Source organism: Rhinolophus sinicus, chromosome 14 (assembly GCF_057876585.1).
Source record: "Rhinolophus sinicus isolate RSI-liver-muscle chromosome 14, RSI-T2T, whole genome shotgun sequence".
In the NCBI taxonomy this organism is placed as follows: domain Eukaryota; kingdom Metazoa; phylum Chordata; class Mammalia; order Chiroptera; family Rhinolophidae; genus Rhinolophus; species Rhinolophus sinicus.
Genome location: NC_142514.1, coordinates 131,838,796 through 131,854,521, shown reverse-complemented (window position 1 = coordinate 131,854,521; position 15,726 = coordinate 131,838,796). Strand labels below are relative to the sequence as shown.

The 15,726-nt window shown below is 36.1% G+C and overlaps 1 protein-coding gene across 27 annotated transcripts in view; it reads right to left on the bottom strand.

The window, feature by feature from the left end:
• Positions 1 to 15,726, bottom strand: part of DLG2 (discs large MAGUK scaffold protein 2) — a 1,894,072-nt gene that overhangs the window by 527,904 nt on the left and 1,350,442 nt on the right. For all 27 annotated transcript variants that reach the window (XM_088791538.1, XM_088791536.1, XM_074335659.2 and 24 more), the window contains one exon: positions 8,970 to 9,139. In XM_088791538.1, coding sequence (XP_088647664.1) covers positions 8,970 to 9,139 — 170 coding nt within the window. The remainder of the gene's footprint in view (positions 1 to 8,969; positions 9,140 to 15,726) is intronic.

Here is a 15,726-nt window from a genome sequence, read left to right as displayed (position 1 = left end):
GCACAGAACAGTGGAGTTTACAAGGGAAATATCTATAGTTTGTTTTTTCACGAACAAATCATTTGTTACCGAATCTCAGGAGAGAACTTTTTTTTTTCCAGATATCATTATGAAGACTGAACAAATACTAGCTTAAAGAAGGAGACTTCCAATCCACAAGTACATACCTTTTTTATCCAGAAATAATCAGAAACTAACTATGTACATATGCGAGAAATTCTACAGAAAATGCCTGGGAAGAAGGTGAACTCATTGAACATGTTGCCCTTTGTCCAATTTCACAAAAGGATTTGTCCTTTAGAGGGACAGAGAGTGGTGATTTAGCCACAATTTATTTCTAAGAAGACTATTTCCCTGGCTTAACACAAATAGTTAGGCATTTTCTTTTTCACTCTGAATATTATATTTCAATAAAAGTTGTACTATACGTGCACTCAAGCAAATCCCCTTGTGTCCTCAAGGGAACAATTTTGGTAAATCAAAAGGACTGAAAACATTGTAGCACTGAGAGGAAAATGTAATGTTTGAGATCTCATGCCAAACAGCTGAATTTACCTTTTGTTTTTACTAAGAGTCATACCATTGTTTAGAGTGGCCCTTCACCACAAAAAGGTCTACCTACCACTTAGAATTCAGAACGTGGGATGTGGTCCTGAATAAAGAGAAAACTGTGCCTTCCATTCAGAGACACATTTGCACATGCATTAGAAAATTAAAATAAATTATAAATTACCCCATGGCAAGAAGGGGGCACTTATGATTTCCCTCAATGCACTAAGTGGTTGGAAGCTGGTAATCAAAATAAGTGCATAACCTTTGTGTTTAGGTTTTACTCAGTGGCCTGGTGAACTGCTTTGGTATAACAACCTAAATTCTGGACAACTGAAAACTTTGCTAAACCTAAACATTCCCATTTATCATAGTCAGGTGATAGTAGGTAGTCCAACTTGTTAAAGAATACTATCAGCAAAGCTAACCATGGCCAGAGGGGATAAAAAAAATTTCAAGACAGGCAATCTCTGTACTGTGTGTAAGGGCAGTACACTCAATTTTCAATTAAAATCTTCATTCATTTAGTGTTCAATGAGCATTTCTTATGTGCTCAATACATGCAGCTCTAGGACTCTGTACCAAAAATCAAGTTGTAGAATAATGAGATTGTCAAATGGCCACCTATGAAAACTGTCGATGAGTTCCTCATATCAACACTGAGGAAGTTCACTCTGGTCCTATTACTGTCAGAGAAAGAAAAGACAAGAGCAGATAGAAGAACAAGGGCAGATTAGAGAAAGAAAATGAGAATGCAGATGTTGACAAACTGGTAAACTTCATTCAAGTTACATATTTGAGAAATTGTCTGTAATATCAGACACATGTCAAGGTGATATCCAATCGACTAGACAATACATGTGTCATGAACACTATTAATACAAATAATACAATTCTCAATAATTTAGAAATTGTTTTTTGGTTAACCAGATGGTTAAACTAAGGGCTAGATTGCTTCAAACACTGTTTTGCCCTAATCTCTTAAACAGACTGTTTCTGTAAAGTCTTAAAGAAATGGGGCCAACACAGGGCTGCCCTCATAAGGGGCTCCTCTCAGCAGTAAAATGATTCAGCTTCCATCTAGGCTGTTTCTCTTCTGTCTTGCCATAATACAGTGATGGTCATGGGCTCTTGGACTCTCCTCTATCTCTTTACCTCAGTTCCTCCCATTTCTAACCAGAGTTTGGTCACAGATTCAACCTACGGCTTGTAGTTTCCTTTTAAGTGTTTACTAAATGCTTGTAATTTAGCTACAGGACAGGGTAGAAATCATAATCCAGTGTCTTAAGTGTTAGAATTAGGAGTTTATTAATCTCCTTAATTTGCATTGTAGAGAGCTATCCTTTTTATACCCTACAGGTTGCTTAGATGGCCTGGTAACAAAAGAAGAAGATAGAATAAAGCATTTTAGGAAGGAATAAAGCATCTTAGAAGTTCTTAGAAGTGAAATATTGCTTCTTATTGGGTCAATTAGTGATAGCTTTGGGGAGGAGATAGACTTGAACTGGCTTGGCTAGTGGAGGACAGAGTATGTCAACAGGTAGTGGTCACAGTGCTAAGGGAAGGCATTCCAAAGTGGGAAACGGGATGACCAAAGGCCTAGAGGCAGGGCAGTACGGCATGTGTTTAAGAAATTGCACATAGTCCAGCTTACTAGGATCAGGCGATGCATGAATGAGAGAAGAGAGAAGAGAAGGTTGGAAGTGAATTGTGTCACTGGAGAAGAGGAAGCTCATAGAGGGCATGAAATGCTGTGGCAAGAAATTTGCATTTTTACCTGGTGACAATGAAAAACACTAGAGACTTTTGAGCAGGGGAGAAGAATTAATAGAGCTCTGATTTTTGGAAGATTTATCTAGGAGAGGTATGTAGGCATGGCAGAGAGGGATTGGCAAAGCAGTCTCATATAGGAGATCAGACAAAAATATAGAAAAGATATAAACACCATAGTAATGGCAGTAGCGATTTTAAAGAGAAGACTAAGTTATGTTGGAGGTAGCTTCCAAAAGACATGGCACCTAATGTAATAAAGGCAGCAAAGAAGAGAGAAGAATCAAAAGGACTTTGAGGTTTTTAATGTGGATAGCTAGGACAATCTTTAAAATAAATGGAGAGGTCAGAATCTGGAGAAGATTGCAGCAGAGAGGGGTATGTGGTAGAAACTGGAATTAAGGAGCCACCGTGAGACCAGTTTTCAACATGCTTAGAGATATTTCTACACATGGAATCTAGTGACATATATGCTCAAACTAGGACTACTAAAGAAAAATATGTACATATAAATATATATGCACATTTTCATAAAACAGATTCATTATGCCACATCAACACTCAGACCTCTTAGAAATAAATTTGCATCAAGCTAGAGAGAGAAGAACACAGCTGCATTTATGATATATGTACACATACAATGTTAACACCAAACATATTTTTTATATATGTAGTGTAGTTTCATGCAGCAATCTGAGTTAACACAAAAAACCATATTTTGGCTCCATCTGAATTGCTACATATTAAAAAAATAACTTTCAATTCATTAATTCAAGAAATATTAAGACTTTAAAGGACTAGATTGTGTAAAAAACTATGGGAGGTGCTATTAAAACACTGGAATGGGTATGTGTTTTGCTGCTGTTCTTTACTCAAGATTTAGCCAATTATGATAATAATAAGGGTAATCATAAACATATTGAGAATTTACAGTTCTTATTCTGAACATAACATTGTGAATTAGGTACTCAAATTATATCCACTTTACAGACGAGGAATGTGAAGCACAAAATGGTTAAGATACTTGCTCCAGGTCCCGTAGGCTCTTAAACTTATTTAGGAACTTCACCACCGCAAATGTATCTTCTCTACAGATTGACTTATACACATTATAAATGGCCACTAGTAAAGTGACCTTTACAGTCGGTGTATTTTATAGTTATTGCTACTTCTTGTCTAAAGCAGAGGGCTATCATCTTCACTGCATGTTCAGTTTGTACTGATACAAACCTCTACCTCTATAACTCCTGTAAATATACATATGAGGAAATGATAACAGATGATGTTTAAGAACATTGTTAAAAATAATAAAGGAGAATTGCTGAAATGTGTTGCTAGATAGACTTTAGCATTCTTTCAGTTTTTACTAAAGAATAAGGTGGCTAAAATAAAGCCACAGCAAGTCTACCTTTGGATGCTAATAAAGCTATGGCTTTAACATTTCCAGTTTTAGAAACTTGCCTTAAACTAGCTATATTAAATATTACCCGTAAACAACGAGAACATCTCAAAAGAAGCCATCTCATTTCTCATACAGGTTTAGGCATCTTTGGCATAGGCCACAGCAATGATAACCTGTGCATGTTTAATTCCGTAGTTGCTTACAATTTATGTCTTAGAGTGTTCTTGGGAAAGTCACTAGAAAGACGTTTATTGTGACCTATTTCCTGGGAAACCACATGTATACTTCAAATTTTCTTCCTTGCATATTTTTGGTTGCTTGGCAAGTCTAAATGGATTTGCCTAATCACTGCTTCCTGTACATAATTACGCTTTTTTTTTTTTCTCAACTGCCCACACACAGACGCCCCAGCTGCTTGCAGTGACCAAACCTATAACTGCGAGGTTAGGACAATTTTTATGTATTGTTAAGAAAAGACATTCTAAATCAGTATTGCATATTATTCAAATATTCATCACTGAAATACATGGCCACAAATCACCAGCCAGGTGATCCCAGTTGAATATTGGGAAGATTAGTACTGCATACAAAACAGCTCATCTCAGAATTCATAATTTGTACAATAGATGGAAGAAACGCAAGGTATAGAATTAGAAAACTGTAAACTTAATTCTGCCACAAATCACTGTTTCAAAGAATCCCTTAATATTTTATTTATACAATAAGGAATACCACTGTTTACCTTATGTCACATGTAAAAACAAACAAACAAACAAACAAACAAACCAAACCAAAAGAATTCCCAAAATAAAAATAGTCTGGACTTTAAAAATGTCTGTAAAATAGACTTAATAAATGCTTGTAACTGTTCAAATAGCCGAAGTAGCTATTCATGATTTTGATATTAAAGATTATTGATAAAAAGTGAGAAAGTCAATTTTTTAGGCATTACACAAATCCAGATAGTTTACACACTATAAGGGAAAATTCAGAATATTAATTTGACAAGATGTCCAGACAGATATGCTTTAGTTTTGCCTCGTTGAGATCTCCTTTTCAAATGGGTAACATCCCAATGTTCCCCATAGACATTCCTCCACAGTCTTCCTCTTGTCACAAACAACACCCTATGCAATTGTTCATTTAGAGAATGGCCTTAGTTTTGACACACACCAAATCTAGGTAATCAATAAGCAGCATCAATGAAATCTCCGACATATAGCTTGGATCCATCCAGCTTTCTCTATCTTCTTCATTTAAGTAACCACTAACTGATTTCTGCTCCTATTCTTGCCCCCCTTTAATGCATTTTCTTCACAGTGGCTGAATGATCTTCTAAAAATGACAAATTTGATCATGTCACCCATGTGCCGCAAATTTTGCTGTATACTTCTCATTTCACTTGAAATAAGAACACAGATCTTTAAATAGTGTCAACAAATCTGTACATGATCTGGCCTCTCTGCTTCCCTTGACAATATCATTTCATGTCATTCATTATTGTATAATTAAACTTCCCTTACAATTGATTTCTCTTAGTTCTTAGATGGTATCACAATCTTTCCTATGTTAGGGCCTTCTGCACACACGCTTTTACTTCCATCTGGACGCTCTCCTCCACTCTTTACCTGGTTAACTTCTATTTGTATTTATATTTCATGGTTTTGCTTAAGTGCTACTTCCTCAGAGACATCTCCTTTGTCCCACTATTTAATTGGCACCTCCCTATAATCTTTTTTGTTCATTCACAGTACTTTTCCTAATTTATATGATAGGTGTTTTCTCCGTCAGAGTATAATCTCCTTGAGCAAGAACTATTTATATTTTTGGTGTTAAGGCTCATTGTCTGGCTTCGTGCCAAATCCATAATAAATATTTACTAAATGTTTGCTGCGTTGTTGAAGGACTAAATTAATGAATACATCAAGTTGGTGCTGTATTATACACACACACCCAAGGCTAGTTAGCTCAGTTAACTAGTCTTGATGCTTACTATAGATAGTGTCCACACACTCAACAAAGGGTAGATAAGGACCTGTGAACACCTGTTAAATTTTAAATTCTCTGGAGCATTTTGGCTCTCTTGGTTGAGATGAACTGCATCTTCCTTTTCTCCTGATTGGTATCATAGCTCTAGCTCAATCATAGAGCTGATTTCATTCTGCCTTGTGTTAAAGTTAGTTGACTTTATGTCTCTTTCTGCCATTGGTATTTCCCGATTCTCCCATAAAATTCACATCCGATTCATTTTCATCTTCCACAATGTATAAGAGTTTCCATGGTATGAGTTAAGCATTGGTAAATCTTTCTTTTAAATATATCATCATCGAAAAATAAAGAATTACAAGGTGCTAAGTGAAGGTAAGATTGCAAGGTATCATCAGATTTAGTATAGAATCAGTTTAATGATTCAATCCACTCTGATCCCGAACTTCCTGTATTCAAGGAACTGTAAGAGGCATTAAGAATTTAAACAATGACTTAAAAAAGTTTCTTTCCTAGTAAATCAACAATCTTTATATAGATAAACAAATCCCCATCAGTGACTTTTGTATGGCGACGGTGTGACAAAGCATAACTGGCCCAGCATAATCCCAGCAGGACAGACAGGCCCACAAGTCTCTTACAGGGATTTGGCAGAAGTCTGCTTCCAGGGATCTAAGTTAGTTCTAACAGTTTCCTTGTTCTCCTAGTCTCAGCAGACCAGGACCAGCTGTAACCCCATCCCTGTGCACTTTTATTGGATTATTGTCTAGGTATTCCTGGTTCATTAATATTAATCTATCCCCACTTCTATGTCCCAGGGCAATTCCTGCTCCACTCCAGGATCAAAGGAGAAAACAGTTAAGAGCTAAATAAACCAGCCAGAGGGGGCTCTGGCATCAAAGGCAAAGATCCAAAAAAATAAATAAATAAAATAAAATAAAATAAAATAAAATAAAATAAAATAAAATAAGTGTTCCTGATAAAATTACAGAGTTCTGGCTGTGGATCCTCCAGAGCCTTTAAGTGCTTGGCTGAGCAGCTGGAGGTCACCAAGTGACTCAGCGAGCAGGAGGCCTGCTAATGAATGGTGATGTTTTGCTTAGTGCTTAAACCTAGTATTTGCCTTAGGGCTGTGCTGAATGATTGCTGGTAATTGAATTGTAGAAAGATTGACATCTTATTTATATGTAGTATATCTTTTTAATAGAAATAGTGTGATGCTCATTTTATGTAGCTTTAAAGTACCTTGCAAATATGATTTTAGTAAACACGTAGCGAAGAAAGTCCTTTCTTTCCTACCACCAGACACTGTGGTATGGAAATGCCACACTTTTTCCCCCAGATTTAATTCTGTGATTTTAATGCATTTGAATTGAACCCATGATGAAGCTCTGAATATTTTCATTACATTGCCAAACAATTGTTGCGAAGGCTAAAATCATACGAAGCAAAGAGTCCCCCAAATAACATGCATATATAGCTAATATTTTTTGGACAGTCAATCTGTGCCAGCCACTATTCTAAACACTTTGTGTGAATTGACTCATCTAATTCTCACAGCATATCTAGGAGCAAGTGCTATCATTATTCACATTTTGTAGGTGAGAAAATTAAGGCTCAATGACTTTAAGCAATACACCCAATGTCAAAGAGCCAGTGAGCTGCAGAATGTGAAAAATGACATAAATGGAGGCATTTCAAAATACAGTCAGAGCCACCATCCCAGAGAAATGCCTTGCATGTCTTACTCCTCAAACCTTGACAAAATAACCTGTAGACTGGGCCAAACCAACATTGTATTGCAAACAACCGTGTGTAAAGCTAATAGGAAAGCAGACATCCTAACTATGAGGGCTGCAAATTAAGGACGTTCTTTAGAATTAGCAACATGATGTAGAGCTAGAAAAAAAATAGCTTATTTGTTCCTACAGAAAATCCTTCCTTGGCTAATTAGCACCAGTAGACATTCCTTCCTTCTATTCATGTAGTTCTTGCCCCTCCGTTTCTCATGAATACCCCTTGCCTTCACCTCATAACTGGAACACTATTTCGGTTTCTGCCTGAATCAGTGCTTCCCGGAAGTGAAATTCTTTTCGATCTCAAATAAACGCTTGCAGCCTCTCACTTTGGCTTTTTATTTTTAGGATAATAAGAGCTAGGGTTCAAACCTAGCATTTGGTCTGGAGTCTACATTTTTAACCAGCAAGCTCAGAGGCTCACCATGTGGCAGATTTTAGTTAGTGCTTAATTCTCATAGAGCCCACAGGACAGACGCTACCAATATGATTCCCATTTAATAAGGAGGGGATGGGTCCGACCAACGTCACTCTGCTAGTAAGTGGCAGAACCAAGCTTTCAAATCCAGTCTTGTCTGACTCTTCTATCTGAGATCTTAAATACCACCCACTACTGCCTCCCAGAGAAGGTTGTGTGCTGGTTATTTTTAATCACATATAGCATTAGAGATTAAACAGATTTTAACGGAAAGAGAAATTATTTACTAAAAGAGTATAGTAACTATCCACTCATAATCTTCTAAACTATTTAAAATACTTAAGCCAGTAGTCAGATTTTTAAAAACTATGTGAAATACTGTTAATATTAAATGTCATCATTCTGAAGAGCAGAGCTCAAAGGACTATTCTTAAAAATTAATATAATTGCTCATCTCACTGTTTATGTGATTCCCTCAAGAAAAATTAACTCAAGAGAGGTAATTTTTGTGACTATTTCAAAAAAAATAAATTTTAACTTATTTTGACTATTGCAAGTATAAGATATAATATAGTACTGATTGGGTATAGCACATAAAAATATTACAAAATTAAACCAATCACAACAGTGTTTTAAAAATATAATGACTGTTATTTCAGGATACTTTAGTTATTATTATCATTAGTGTTTTTTCCAAATGAGGGGGTAATCATTTATATCCAAAAAATTCAAAAGTATTAATATGTAGGCCAAGTCCTGATGATCCAGTAAGATGTAAAATTCACAGGAAAAATATGAATGGTTGTTATTATTGTTTATAAGGACATTCCTACATCAATCTATCCTTTCCTTCTCTGAGTTCATATTTAGAGTTTTGGTTTATTTTACCCTGTAATAACCACTATTGCAGGGTTTCAGATCTCTTGGTAGACACTGAATGTTGGAGGATAAATGAAAAGTGAGTCGTAGGTAGGTTATGGCATCAACTTTAGCCAAATGGTTTGTCTCTGGTGACTTAGCATCCATCTGTCATTTAAGGTTTTGTTACCTTTAGGCCCTTTGAACAGTTTGATTTCCACAACAGTCTCCAAAATGGGTCGTCTTCTTCGCACGTACAGCCGAACGATAGACCCCGCTTCTTTGAGGGCTTCTACCGCTTTACTGTGGGAAACCTCTGACACATCGACCTCGTTCACCCGCAAGATACAATCATTGACCCTGAAAGGAAGGAAAAGACGCAAAAGTCAGAAGAGAGTAGTTGGGTTTCTGAAAGAATATTATTATGTCATCTAACCTTAAGAAGGGGGGTGGAGCAAAGAATGTAAACCATTTTAAAATGCTTAAATTTGGAAAGAATATTTCAAATGGAGGAACTTAAAAAAAAAATCTTAAATTCTTCAGCTTCCCCAAGCTTCCCCACATTGATTACATACACCGCCAGTCAAGTCCCATCCTGAACTCCAGTCCACTCTGATGGGGACTGCACCACAAGTGGTATCATTAGAAAGATATGTATTTTAAGGTCTCTGCCAGTTACATCGTTATTTTGATTGGTTTTAATTGGTTGGACTGAGGGTTGCAATTTGAGTGGTTCTCAGAATTTATTGCTATGGACTATATAGATATAGCAAATGTAACTTTATAGATTAATTTTTCTTGAATTCTTAATTTACTAGTTATAAAAACAATATGTAATCATTTTAAAAAATCTGAAAAATATAACAATGTAGAAAGAAGAAAAAACATACATGACTCAATCACCTAAAATAAACCTCTTACTATTCTAGCAAATTATCTTGTGGTGTTTGTTTGTTTTCTCAGAGTCATCTCATAATATTATAGGTATTGGAGTTCAGATTTCAAAAAATGAGAAAAACAAAACAAAACAAAACCTCCAATAATCCTTGCCCAACCCTTACTTGGATACTAAGAATTATGATAAGTTCTACATTTAACTTTCCTTTTTGCCATTTTCTCATGAGAAAGAATAATTGGACTTTTCCATGCAGCTATCCAGGTAGTTTATAGTTATGTGGCCACAGACTTCAAATCCCTTTTAATATTCGCGATAATCATTAATGATAATATTAGTAATGATTAAGAGTATGGGTCTTGAGACTAAAGATATTTTATCCCTCACTTTGCATATCCCTTTTAGAGTTTCCTGTCTCAGTTCACCGTGTCGCTCAGAATAAAAATAAGGCGCTACTCTTGCTTAACTCCTCTTTCCCACCACCACACATTCAGCTTTACCTGCAAAGTATATCGGTAATCCATCCAAGTTTCCTCAGTTCCACTGCTAGCACCTGGTTGGAATCAACACCATCTCTCACCTGAATTACATCCACAGCCTCCTACCTACTCTCCCTGGATCCTCTCCTGTCACCTTTCAATCCATATAGGATGACGGTAAACACAGCGGCCAGGGTAAAGTGAACATGGTTGGTTGCTTACCTACCTTCCGTCCCCCAGTTTCTTCTTCCACACAGTGCCCTTTTTTATTCAGGAGATCTATTCCTTAGCAAATATTTGTTAAATGAATGAAAGAATAAGTTCAATAACTGGGTCTTCCACTTCCTAAATTTGTAAATATTGGTAATTTTCTTAATCTCACTAAGCCTCCATATTCTCATCTGTAAAATACATATTATAGTAATACCTACTATAAAGACTTTTTGGGAAGATTAAATGAGATAATGTACATATAAATCTTAGCTCTGATGCTGATGTGTAATACACCTAAATAAATGATTGTTATTAGTAGCAGTGCAAATTTGTTGATTTGTAATATTCTTAACTATTGGATCCTTTCCAATAGTTGTGGAATAAGATTTATTATCCACATTATAGAAATAAGAGTTGTTCCAAGTGGTTAAGTTCTTTGTATAAATTGGGTAGAGATTAGATAATGATCTCAGGTCTTCCTATTTCAAAATTTGGGCTCTTTCTTTTTAGGACCACATACAGTAAGTCCTCAATGTCGTCAATAAGTTCTGTGACTTTAAGGGAAGTGACATGTAACAAAACCAGTTTTCACATAAGCTAATTAATGTGAACAAAAGTTAAGTTCCAATGGCATCTCATCAACACTGTATTGGTGTTAAAAGTAACAATATTATTTGAGGACTTGCTATACAATCTAACGTGATGAACAGTTTGGTATAAATTATACACATCAATTCAAAATTGTAACATGGTAATAGAAATATTATACAGAAAGTGTGGGAAGAATTTTCCTATCATTTTTGTCTATAACTTTTCTATAATACCTGTTTGAGGATCTGAGTTATAGCAACACTTATCTCTATGAAAACACTGATTAGCTTCAAAATCCTGAAATGGAACATTTAACTTACTAAGATTTAGTGATGTCATTTCATCATAACAGATGCTATGGCTTTAATAGGTTTACGCATACATTTCCTCTCTGACTGACTAAAAAAAATTTCACGAAAAACTACCAATTAAAATAGTTTTGAGAATATAGGCATCATGGGTGCCAGCCTCCCTGCAGCAGCTGGTCCTTTGAGAGTGGGTAATTTTGTCATCTCATGATAATGCAAAAACATAATGTTTACCATCATCCTATGCTCAGAATACTAATCATATATTAAAACACTGCTGGCTGTAGAAGGGAGTGGCTGACATTAAAACAAAAAATTCTGGATGCTGTATCTATTCAAACTAGAGTACATTTTTTCTCCTTTTGTATGCAGTGGAAACCTTAATTGTCGATTGCTGGGGTGAGGAAATCTCAGCCTAAATCAGATGGTTTTTCCTGAATGTGTGGATGAAGTAGGCAGCTTTAGAGCACTGAGAGGAGCTTTGGACTAGCAGTCAGGAGGCTTGGATTTGAGTCCTATTTGTATATCAGCTGTGTGACCATAGTAAAGTCACTTCATCTCTTTAAATTTCAGTTTCCCATGGAAAGAGAGTAGGCATGCCCAAAATTAGCGAGAGGAGTAACCAGATAGATAATGTATATAGATATATGTGGAAACTGTCACACACTGCACATCTGAGAATTACAGCTATTGACAGGTGAGTCAAAGATGTTGTACACACGGACTTGTAACAAAGACAACAAAGTTTAGTGGTTACCAGAGGGTCAGGGGAGAGGAAGGTGGTAGAAGAGGGTAAAGTGGGCAAATATATGGTGATGGAAGGATAATTGACTTTAGGTGGTGAGTACACAACGTGATATATAGATGATGTATTATAGAATTGTACACTTGAAACCTATATAATCTTACCAACATCACCCCGATAAATTTAATAAAAAATTTTTAAAAAAATGAGTAGCAAAACAAAACAAAAAGGATTTGTTGAAAGGTGAATAGGATGGAAATGGAAATGTTTAGAGGGCCTACTATGTGCTATACCATTCTAGTCACTTCACTTATTTGCTTATACTTAAATCACATCAAATATGAAGCACTGATTCTCATTTCACAGTCAAGGAAATTTTACAGACCAGGTTGCAGTGTTGGTGAGGGAATGGATGTGATTCCTACCTGGTTTTGTCTTTCTCTGGAGCCTACGCTGGCACCAAGTTACTCGGAATTGATTGTTTTAAATTAAAAAAAAAAAAAAAAAAGGTAGTGTGAGGGGAGGAGTTTATATTCAAATTCTTAAAATAGGAAGGGAAGACTAGCGAGCCAAACTAGGGAACTCAACCTCCATTCCTTCTAATTACGTGAACTAGCACTTCAGCATTGGTTAGAGGGTCATAGCTATGTAAAATTAATTTGCTTTCTCACATAACCTTTGTGAGTAAAGCCAGCACTTATACTCATTTCGAAACATATATTCTAGCTTCTAACTCAAATAATAGTTTGTCCCAGTGAAAAGTGCAGCCTTTACTGTATTTCTGAACCATTGTATCAGAAAGCCATTTGCATACAAATTTCCTCTCTATTCTCCCCATGTAGTTAAGTTGATAGTTTCACTTTTTCAGCATTTGCTGTTTCAGATATAAGTCTACCATATTCTCTTTGCGGTCCAGAATTGTCCACAAAATTAAATTTAATCTTTTTCTAGTCTCATTTCCTTTGGACATTCTGGTACATTTCCTTGCAGAAAATATCTTAGAGACAAAAAGGACATTTCATCATTATCACGTTGATGGAATCACATCTAAATTTTGCACTAAACAATTTAGTATTCTGGAACATGATACAGTATCACTGAAAGGTCAAATAATACTTTGAAACAAATTATTTGTTTCATTTTGAAGATATAATTTAAAATAACATTTAATATATACTTTCATAGGTATTAAAATAATATTTTTGGTAAAATAATCTGTGGTAAAATAATATTTGTGATTTTATACATTTTTTAAGGATAGTCATTCATTAAAAAGTTATCACCAAATGCTTGCGTTAAAATTTTAAAAAAATCCTGTTTGTTATGTATTTAAAAATATTGGAAGGAAAAATAAAGTTTCAGCTCTGGTTCCTTGTGGAGGTAGAGAGTATGGATATTTTTAAAAACGTATTCCTAATTTTGTGTTTCTTCCAAAAGTTTCCTATGGGCATATATCACAGCAGAGAACCTAAGAACATGGGCCTGGGAGCCTTGATGACACCTACATACAACTGGGATGTCCCAGCTCTAGAACTGAGGAGCTGTGTGACTTTAGGCAAGTCACGTGTCATCTCGAAGTGTCAGTTTCTTCATCTGAAAACAGGGATAATAAGATTGCTGTATAAATTAAATGAGATAATACGTACATGTGAAATGCTTAGCACAGTGCCTGACCAACAGTAAGGTATAACCTTGAAAAAGAGACAAGAACATTTGCATAAGAAAGGAGTTGAAGAGACTATGGTGGGGGGTGGGGGGTGGGAAGAAGCCAAAGGGAGAGAAAGAAAGAGAACCACAAGTAAGATACTGAATTTTTGAAATTTTGTGTGAGGGTGGGCAAAAGAGATGCGATGGATGGGATTTGGGGGAAACATGTAATATATGGCTTTTAGTAAGTTTACGGAGTGTAACTTAATTTCCCTTTCCTCTTCCTCCTGCCCTCTCACCAAGAAAACAGTCAGTTGTTCTGATACAAACTACAACTTTCTGGAAGCCTTGGCAAAAGCTTCTACAGGTCAGCACACTTGGAAGAATTCCCACCCACGCATGGCTACTCTGTCCTCGCCCCTCCTGGCCCATCTACCCACACCCAGCCACACTCAGACCCTCTCAAGGCTTGATTCAAAAGGAGGTTTTAGGTCACAGTTTTGAAACTCAGCTTTGCAGCAGCGATTGGTTATTACTGGGTGTCCCCTAAGTGGCTTATCATTTATTGTTCCCACTTATTACTACTCTCTTTGGTCAAAGAGATGAATGAATTACACACCAAAGGGCTGCAGTGTGGAGAAATCTGATCAATGTTCAATGTGCTGGATGAAATGCAGTAACACATTATCAAATAGAAAACACTGACTGGGGAATTATACCACATGCACTTGAAGAGAACAATCAATTACCTAAAAAATTAGAATCTGTTTAAAATAAATAACTCCATAGATTTTACTATGTGAACTACAATGAAACCAGCAAAGCTCTCAAGATTAAGGTAGCAAAAATGTCTTCTTTTTCTTTCATTCCTAGAGTCACTAAAAGGAGGTTAAAAACAAATACTAACACTCAAAACTTTATGAAAAGACAGGTACTTTATGCTAGCAAATAGAGAAAAGGAAAAACCAATACAACACACACACGTGCAAACAGGGGCTGACCCAAATGGCTTCAAATCAATATGAACTTTTCTAAATGTACTTAACTATGCCTGTCTGTTCTCTGCCTATGCCACTCAGGAAGCACATGTAAGTGTTGTCTGGGGATCTGTAAAGTCTGCTGCCAGCTAAGGTCCCTTCCTTGTTGAAACTTCTTATCTTGAAAATCTATTTATTTCATTGACCTCCTTTGGTGCCATTAGTCCATTAAAACTGATAATAAAATAAAAATCAGCATAATTTAACAGTTTTCCAGCAAAGGAAAAAGGATTAATGTTTTGGAAGCATCAGGTATGTGCTAATGGAGTAACGTCTGCGGGGCCCTTCTGTCCAACAAACATCCACATGGTTGCAGGAGGAGTGACAAGTTCACACAGCTTATTGTGGATCACGTGTCATGTTTGGCCAGTCCCTGTTTTGGGAAATCTGGAACTGAAATCATGAGTTTCAGAGGTTTTGTCTGAACAGAAGAAATAGTAGCTTGAGAGCTTAATGTTGAGGGTTACTTTCTTCCATGTTGACTACAAAATGGCAAAAGCTTATTTGCAAGATGATAGGGAATAAAGCAGATACAGGAAGAGAAGCAAGGGTTTTAGAGAGAGGGGTCCTCCTGGACTCCCCTCAGGGCTTCAGCCCATGGTTTGCTCTTCCTAGGGCTTAGCTGTCCAATTTATCTTTGAATTTGAAAAGACACTCCAAGTATCTTTCTAACTTATTCCCCTTTTTTATTAAGTAAGCTCAGGTGGCTTTTCATTACTTGCCAGTCTTCATTACAGACTGATGTTGTGACCAGAACTTTACATGTGCTATCTCCCTTAGCTCATTCCTATTTTCCTTTTGATATTTAATTCAAATTTATTTGTTTTCTGGGAAGTCATCCTTGGCTCAACTGGCTAGTCCAGTGTCCCTCCACTAGGTACAATGCAGAATATTAACAAGGTTACTAGACTTACCAAATAAAAATATAGGACATCCAGTCAGTTAAATTTGGGTTTCAGGAAAAAAAAATTATTATTATTTTGATAAGTACTTTTTTAATGTAAGTACATTTCATATGATATGTGGCACATA